The sequence below is a fragment of the Bubalus bubalis genome, chromosome 6, assembly GCF_019923935.1.
Source record: "Bubalus bubalis isolate 160015118507 breed Murrah chromosome 6, NDDB_SH_1, whole genome shotgun sequence".
NCBI lineage: Eukaryota > Metazoa > Chordata > Mammalia > Artiodactyla > Bovidae > Bubalus > Bubalus bubalis.
The window spans coordinates 11,556,125-11,565,057 of record NC_059162.1 but is presented as its reverse complement, the minus strand read 5'-3'; the positions used below and the strand labels follow the sequence as shown (position 1 = coordinate 11,565,057).

The 8,933-nt window shown below is 38.5% G+C and overlaps 1 protein-coding gene across 1 annotated transcript; it reads left to right on the top strand.

The window, feature by feature from the left end:
* The first annotated feature begins 336 nt into the window (after positions 1-336).
* Positions 337-1,278, top strand: LOC102412449 (olfactory receptor 10K1-like). Its single transcript, XM_044945468.2, has one exon. The coding sequence runs from the start codon at positions 337-339 to the stop codon at positions 1,276-1,278; it is 942 nt and encodes a 313-aa protein (XP_044801403.2).
* Positions 1,279-8,933: the final 7,655 nt, after the last annotated feature.

The window sequence follows — 8,933 nt, the reverse complement described above, 5'->3', positions numbered from 1 at the left end:
AGTTGACTTTCTTGGGCTTCTGGTGAGCAAGAAAACCACAATAATCCATAAGTAAGATACAAGAGAAAACTGTTAGGCAAATCTTTAATCCTTGCCTGGAGAGGTAATGTGTTCATAGCCTTGGGAAAAGTCTATTCATTGGTTGTCAATTATTCTGTTCCATATTTAGTCTTAATTCTTATTTTGGCAGACTATTTTGGAGGGAATGTATGAGTTCCATCAAACATCTGGAGATGCCTGCCACCTGCAGACTTTGTGCTGAGTTCCCCATGCCTTTCTCCATCCCTGGATCCTGGCCTGTGGCTCTGGCTCTGGCTCTCCTGTATAGCAGTGACCATGGAGTGGGCCAATGAGACCTTAGTTACAGAGTTTGTCTTCCTCGGTTTCTCATCTCTGGCTGGGCTGCAGCGGCTGCTCTTTGTTGTCTTCCTACTTGTGTACTTGTTCATGCTGGGCACCAATGTCATCATTGTTTCTACCATTGTGCTGGACAGAGCCCTCCACACCCCCATGTACTTCTTCCTTGGTGTCCTCTCCTGTTCTGAGACTTGCTACACCTTCGTCATTGTACCCAAGATGCTGGTTGACCTGCTGGCCCAGAAGAAGTCCATCTCCTTCCTGGGCTGTGCCATCCAGATGTTTTTCTTCCTCTTCCTCATTTGCTCTCACTCATTCCTGCTGGCAGCCATGGGTTATGATCGCTATGTAGCCATCTGTAACCCTCTGCGCTACACAGTGCTCATGGGTTTCGGGGTGTGCGTGGGACTAGTGGCTGCTGCCTGTGCCTGTGGCTTTATAATCTCACTGGCCACCACCTCCATGATATTTAACCTGCCATTCCACTCCTCCAACGAGCTCCATCACTTCTTCTGTGATGTCTCTCCAGTCCTCAAGCTGGCATCTCACCAATCGTATCTCAATCAGTTGGTCATATTTGTGCTTGGCGTGTTTGTCTTGGTTATTCCACTGTTACTTATTCTGGTCTCCTATGTCCTCATCATCTCTGCCATTCTAAAAATCCCATCCTCTGTTGGAAGATACAAGGCTTTCTCTACCTGTGCCTCCCATCTCATTGTGGTAACTGTTCATTATGGTTGTGCCTCTTTCATCTACTTAAGGCCCAAATCCAATTACTCTTCAAGTCAAGACACCCTAATATCTGTATCTTATACTATCCTCACACCGTTGTTCAATCCAATGATTTACAGCCTGAGAAATAAGGAATTCAAATCTGCCCTTCAAAGAGCAATGACCCATACTTCATATTCTATTAATTAAGGAGCCAAATTTTAGCTATTCAGTTAACTGTAGACCTTTTATGTGTCTGGTAATATGTGTACTTTCACATTTTTCACAAGTGTAGAGCACACTGTAACATGAGAATGTTTTCATATTCAGAGAATGAGGATCAAAGATGTTAAAATATTTTTACTTTCTGCCATCAGTGATACTCTAAGAAGGTTGTGCTGATGTGGGAAACAATTACTCATTTCTAGAACAAATTTCATTATATTTCACAGCTGTGAAATAGATTGACTATTCAAAAACAATTACATCAACTGATAAGAGCAAATGTACACCCAAGCTGTTGTGAAACAAAATAAAGGATACCTCATTTAAAAAGGAGTCAGAAGGCCAGAGAGAGACCTTGCACACTGCAACTTGACTTCATTACAACACTCACCAGGAAGACATCAATAAGAGACCTCAACAGGAAGAATATTCCTCTCCCAGAAACAATCCAGGCAAAGGGAAATGCTGCACTGTCCAAAACTGTCACTTTGCTTCAACTGACTTTCATTCAAAACAACTCATCTCAATTTCCTCACTTTTCTCTATAAAGTAGCCTTTAACTTTTTTGTTTTAATTGTTAGACTTGCCTATGGCTTTTGCTAAAGCAAGCTTGTCTCAAATGGCAATTCTCCATTATTCCCAAATAAACCCATTTTGCTGATAAAATAATGAACAATTGGCTGTTTTATTTTATTTTTTTAGAACAACACTGTCCAGTTCCTTGGAACAGTAGAAGATAATCTTACTACTCTCTCGCCCCCCTACTCTCAGTTCTGCCTTTCATGAAAAACTAAGGCAATTTTGGTACTCTCCATGCTTGAGAAAACCCTAGTAATCCTTTTCAGTTCCGATCCACCCACCTCAACCTACATATTGAAATGTCTTTGCTTTTCCATGAGATTGTTTTGGTCTTCCTTTGTTTGCATTTGGAACCTCACTATGGAGTCTCCTTCCTATGTGTATGCATATCCTTCCTGTATTCTCCTGTCTTTCTGCCACATTCATTCCCTGCACATCATATCTATTGCTTCTCTTCCAGGAACCTACTAAGATTGCATAATTGCTGAAGAATCTCAGATAATCTAAGAAAAAAGGGTTGAGTCAGTGTTAACAGTATAAAGAGCAAGAAGGCCCTAATGACCAGAAAATCCATGAAAATACCCTCAATGACTTCCCTTTCCCTACAAGACAAAGCCAAGAATCCTTTGTTAGCAAGAATTTATCACCTAGTCTTTGCCTATCTCTCTGACATTTTTGTTTCTAACATGATTACTATCCATTTCTCATACGTGTCTAGTTGTGCCCTATTTGATTATCCTCCAAGTGCCATTCTGTATTCTGCTATGTTTCCTCATGGGCTCCTTCTTTTCTGTGGGATAGCTCCTCTACTCTATGTAAATTGCATATTTCAAGATAGTCTGAGGGGCTCTCTCTCTTTCTCTCTAAAGCCTTCCTTGCTTCCTTATTTCAATCTTCCCTTGATAGTATACTCTGCCTTGTGTTTTTACAATTATCAAGATCTATTTTTATTATACCTTTTATTATTTCAAGAAATGTTTGTTCATTACTTAATATTACCAGATACTATTTTAGCTTCTTGAAATCAACAATAAATAAATATGTGTGGTCTTTGCCCTCTAGAACTATATTCTGGTTTGAAATAGTCTTATTAAAGAGGTAAATTCAGGGGAAAATAATTTACCACACATTGAACTGTCATTTTAAAATAAAAGCTGTACATATTGGGGGGGGCAGGGTAGATAATAAAATAAATCTAATTCAGATTGAATGGTGTGGAGATGACTTCTCTGAGAAATTGATGGGTAACTTATAATTTGAAGGATAAGTAGGAATCACCAGGTAAAATGGATTATTTGGGTAGATACTTTCAGATTTAAGGGACAACATATACAAAAACTCTCCTAGCCAGAAAGAACTAGGAGAGTTGGAGGCAGACAAAGAGGTCAGCATAACACATTTTGTTTATCTCTCTGGACAATGAATTTGAATTTCCTGAAGGCACAGATTTTACATTAAACACAACCTTGTCAACACTGTTCTTTGTATAATGCCTGGAACCAAAGAGATGTTTATATATTTAATTTCCTTGTCCATCCTTCCATCTTTTGCTGCCAAGATTGCTCAGCCACCTTCATGTCCTGTCTTGGTGAACGTCAGCTCATCTCATCCACTCAGGCAGCCAAGCACCTGAAAGTGACTTCATGACTCTTTTTTGTTTTTTTCTTTCTACACCACACATTGGCTCAGCTACTAAATCCTATCAGTTTTGTGGATTATGAGTTTTTCAGTCATATTCCTTCTTCATTTCCACAGTATCATCCTGTTTCTGTTGAATCACTTCAAGAACTTCAAAACAGTAGTAAGCAGAACAGCTAAAATTAACACAGGTCTTTAGTTATTCTTAGTCTGGTTCTCCTCCTGTCTTGTAAGGCTTTGACCCACTTGTTCTTGATCTCCCTTGAAACATAGTTCTTTAAATGTGGGAGAGAGGCAGGATTACAAGAGGCTTCCAGACCCTCCAGACAACACTTTACAAAATGAATCTAGTGCCAATAGTAGGGGCCAATGCTCTCTTGAAGGCTTCATCGCAATGGCCAGAATGTCAGTCTAGGACTCTTCATCTGTGTTTTGGACTTTGGCTTTCTCCTCCGTTTTTTCACTGACACTATTCTGAGCTGAAGAAAACTTATCCTTCAGGAGAAGGATAGGAGTCAAACACAGAAATACTCCTAATTCCTAATTTTATTTCCATGGCAATAATTTAGCTTAATTCTGTTAGAAACTTATGTTATTAACCAAATCTGTCCAAATCAGTCATTTAATCAAATTATGCTTTTGTTCATAAAGGGACGGAGTGAGGTATCATGAAGGAATCTGCATAACTTCAATCTGAATATTAAAAAATATCACTCAATAAACTACACATTTAGAGTCCTGTAAAGGAAGAGACTCACAAATTTCTATTTCAAACAATATAGAACTGAAAGTTTGAAAATATAATTTGTGTCTTTCCCTGAAAACTGTATGTCTGTGGGCAAATAATGTACCCTATCTGTACCCCATTCTTCATATCTGTAAATAATAAATTATATATCTTGTCATCTTATATATTATAAGCATTTTAATTTAATTTAATAATATTTTTACTCATCCAGCATTCTTGTTCAAATTGACTTTCTTTTAAACGTACATACCAATTTTAGCTAAATCCTCGCATTAATATTTAATTACAAGGTTTGATATACTCAAAATTTCGAATGTAATTAAAATAAATATAAAAATTGAAATAAAACAGGCTCATTTGTATACCTCTCAAATGTAATGCTGGCCATTACATTTGGGGAAATCCTCCTGTATATTACTTTGTCTGGTAATAGTTTCTCAATTCCTGTTTGTTATTGTTGTTGTTATAATTAACATACAAAATTGTATTCATTTCAGGTGTACAACACAGTGATGCAATATACTTTAGGGAATAATCCTCAAAATAAGTCCAGTTAACATCTATCACTGCACAAACATGTTACAGTATTATTGACTATATTTTTATGTGGGTATATGACATTCCTGTGACATTTATTTTATTGATATACATGAGTCTGAGCAAACTCTAGGAGTTGGTGATGAACAGGGAAGCCTGGTGTGCTGCAGTCCATGGGGTCACAAAGAGTTGGATATGACTGAGCGACTGAACAGAACTGAACCCCCTTTATCTGTTTTGTCTGTCTATTCTCCTGCCTCTCCTTTGGAGACCACCAACATGTTCAGTATATGTGATTCTGTTTCTTTTTGTTTCATTTGTTTGTTTTACGTTTTATTTTCCTCATGTAAGTGAAATCAAGTATTTGTTTTTCTCTGTCCTTATTTTATTTAACAATTAGGTCCATGTTGCTGCAAATGATATTTTTTATGGCTGAGTAATATTCCATTGCATATATATATATATATATATATATATATATATCAATGTTCACTCATCAGTTAACATTTAAGTTGCTTTTATATTTTGGCTATTGTAAATAGTTCTGCAGTGAGCATTGGGGTCCCTGCATCTTATTGAGTTAGTGTTTTTGTATCTTCAGAGTGTACACCCAAGAGTGGAATTGCTGGGTCATATGGACTGGAAAAGGTCAGTTTTCATTCCAATCCCAAAGAAAGGCCATGCCAAAGAATGCACAAACTACCGCACAATTGCATTCATCTCACACACTAGTAAAGTAACGCTCAAACTTGTCCAAGCCAGGCTTCAGCAATATGTGAACCGTGAACTTCCTAATGTTCAAGCTGGTTTTAGAAAAGGCAGAGGAACCAGAGATCAACTTGCCAACATCTGCTGGATCATGGAAAAAGCAAGAGGGTTCCAGAAAAACATCTATTTCTGCTTTATTGACTATGCCAAAGCCTTTGACTGTGTGGATCACAAGAAACTGTGGGAAATTCTTAAAGAGTTGGGAATACCAGACCACCTGATCTGCCTCTTGAGAAATTTGTAGGCAGGTCAGGAAGCAACAGTTAGAACTGGACATGGAACAATAGACTGGTTCCAAATAGGAAAAGGAGAACATCAAGGCTGTATATTGTCACCCTGCTTATTTAACTTCTATGCAGAGTACATCATGAGAAACACTGGACTGGAAGAAACACAAGCTGGAATCAAGATTGCCAGGAGAAATATCAATAACCTCAGATATGCAGATGACACCACCCTTATGGCAGAAAGTGAAGAGGAACTAAAAAGCCTCTTGATGAAAGTGAAAGTGGAGAGTGAAAAAGTTGGCTTAAAGCTCAACATTCAGAAAACGAAGATCATGGCATCCGGTCCCACCACTTCATGGGAAGTAGATGGGGAAACAGTGGAAACAGTGTCAGACTTTATTTTTCTGGGCTCCAAAATGACTGCAGATGGTGACTGCAGCCATGAAATTAAAAGACGCTTACTCCTTGGAAGGAAAGTTATGACCAACCTAGATAGCATATTCAAAAGCAGAGACATTACTTTGCCAACAAAGGTTCGTCTAGTCAAGGCTATGGTTTTTCCTGTGGTCATGTATGGATGTGAGAGTTGGACTGTGAAGAAGGCTGAGCGCTGAAGAATTGATGCTTTAGAACTGTGGTGTTGGAGAAGACTCTGAGAGTCCCTTGGACTGCAAGGAGATCCAACCAGTCCATTCTGAAGGAGATCAGCCCTGGGATTTCTTTGGAAGGAATGATGCTAAAGCTGAAACTCCAGTACTCTGGCCACCTCATGTGAAGAGTTGACTCATTGGAAAAGACTCTGATGCTGGGGGGGATTTGGGGCAGGAGGAGAAGGGGACGACAGAGGATGAGATGGCTGGATGGCATCACTGACTCAATGGACATGAGTCTGAGTGAACTCCGGGAGTTGGTGATGGACAGGGAGGCCTGGCGTGCTGCGATTCATGGGGTCACAAAGACTGGGACACTACTGAGCGACTGATCTGATCTGATCTGATGGTAGTTCTGTTTTTAAGTTTTTGAAAAACCTCTATACTGTTTTCCACAGTGGTTATATCAATTTACGTTCCCACTAACAATGCATGAGGTCTCTGCATCCTCATCAGAATTTGTTAGTTGTTTTGATAATAGACATTCCGACAGTTGTGAGGTAATATTTCATTGTGCTTTTCATTTACATTTCCCTTGTGATTAGTGGCATTGAACATTTTTTTTCATGCACCTCTTGTCTATCTTCATGTCTTCCTTGGAAAAAAAAAGTCTATTAAATTCTTCTGCCCGTATTTTAATCTTGGTTGTTTGTTTTTTGATGTTGAGTTGTATGGGTTGTTTATATATACTATTAACCCCTTATAATATGATCATATAATTAGGGGCATAATTTGTCTTTCATAAAAATACTTTGCAATGGTGGAAGAAGGGCCACCTTGGTCACTCTTACACACTAGTTATGGATTAATTACATTCATATTGTACTTTTTAATTACATAAAACTACAATAAAAGGTAAACCTGTGGACATCAGCTCATCCATGTAGTGCTTCTAAGGTGGAATCTTCATGGAGATGGGGTCTGTGCTAACCTAGAAATTAAAGAATTTCTCAGTCAAAAAGGCTATTACCTCCTTTTACCCATATATAATCCTATCCTTATCAAAGTACCACTTTATTTTTACCTATTTCATAAGATATTTATTTCCTTTCTTCAAAATACCATAGTAATTTAGGCCTCTCTTATGAATTGTTTAGGTAGTTATGTTTTTATCTTATCTCCTCTACCAGATTGTCAGAATATGGGAGGAAGTGCTTTGTCATACCCATGTATTAAGTTTTCTCATTATTGTCTATTTCCTTGAGATAGTATGCAGCATGTAGATTACTGATAAATGTCTCTCAATTATGTTTGAATGATTTTGTGCTCTATCTAGCTAAATGGAACACTTAAAACTACATATGAAAGTGTACAAATAATATGTATACCCTCTCCCAAACTTAGTGATTTAAAACAACAATAATCATTTATTTTGCTCATAAGTCTCTAATTTGGGGAGAATTTGAGGATGCCTTGTTTCTGTTCCATACAATCAATTAAGTAGCTTGACTACATGGAAGGACCCACTTCTAAGATGGGGCTCATTCATGGCTGACAAGATGGTGCTGATAGATGATCAGGTGGTGATCTAAAGCTGTAAATTGGGAGCTTCATTTTTCTCCATGTGGCTCTTTTCATGGAGTTCCTCAGAATTTCTCACAGCCTGGTAACTGGATTCAAAGAGTAAATATTCTAAAATTCAGGAAGTGGGAACTGGTAGTCTTTTAAGGCATAGCACCATTATGGCATATTTCGTTGGTCAAGCTGTCGTTATAGGGACCATGTGTGCTGTGGTAAGTCACTTCAGTCATGTCTGACTCTTTGCGATCCTATAGACCATAACCTGCCAGATTCCTCTGTCCATGGGATTCTCCAAGCAAGAATACTGGAGTGGATTTCCGTACCCTCCTTCAGGGGATCTCCCTCACCCAGGGATTGAACCTGTGTTTCTTACTTCTCCTGCATTGGTAGGCGGGTTCTTTACCACTAACACCACCTAGGAAGTCATAAGCAGTCATAATCATGATATTCAAGGGGAAGAGACATAGACAACACTTCTTATTGGGGAAAGGCTCAAAATACTTGTGGCTATCTTTAATTTTACAGTCTTCCCTTTTATCATACCATGTTTACATCCTTACCATTGCAAAATATGCTTACCTTCTTCCCAAGGCCAGTCAAACTCTTAACCAGTTAAAGCATCTGGTTAGTTCTCTCAAGGTCCAGGGTCTTGTGATCTAAATCAAATCCATACACACACGAGCTGCTGTAAGTGAAGTTTTTTTCTGATTTAAAGTTCTAAGGGAATTAAATATGCAGGTTATCTGCTCCTGACACATCTAAAATACAATGGTAAGATAAGCATAGGATAATTGCAACAGACACTCCCTTTTGAAAAAGGAGGGAATGAAGCACCCAGTGGTCACTGGTCTGTAAAAATCCTGAAATCCAACTGCCCATGTGTTGACCTTGATTAGGATTAGTCTATGTCCTGGAAATGATTCTCCACATCTCTCTGTTCTAACCTGAGGAGTCTTTTTCCTATCCTCTGAT

Bases quoted from the DNA above. Each gene is read 5' to 3' on its own strand.
- LOC102412449 (XM_044945468.2), top strand. From the start codon at position 337: ATGGAGTGGGCCAATGAGACCTTAGTTACAGAGTTTGTCTTCCTCGGT.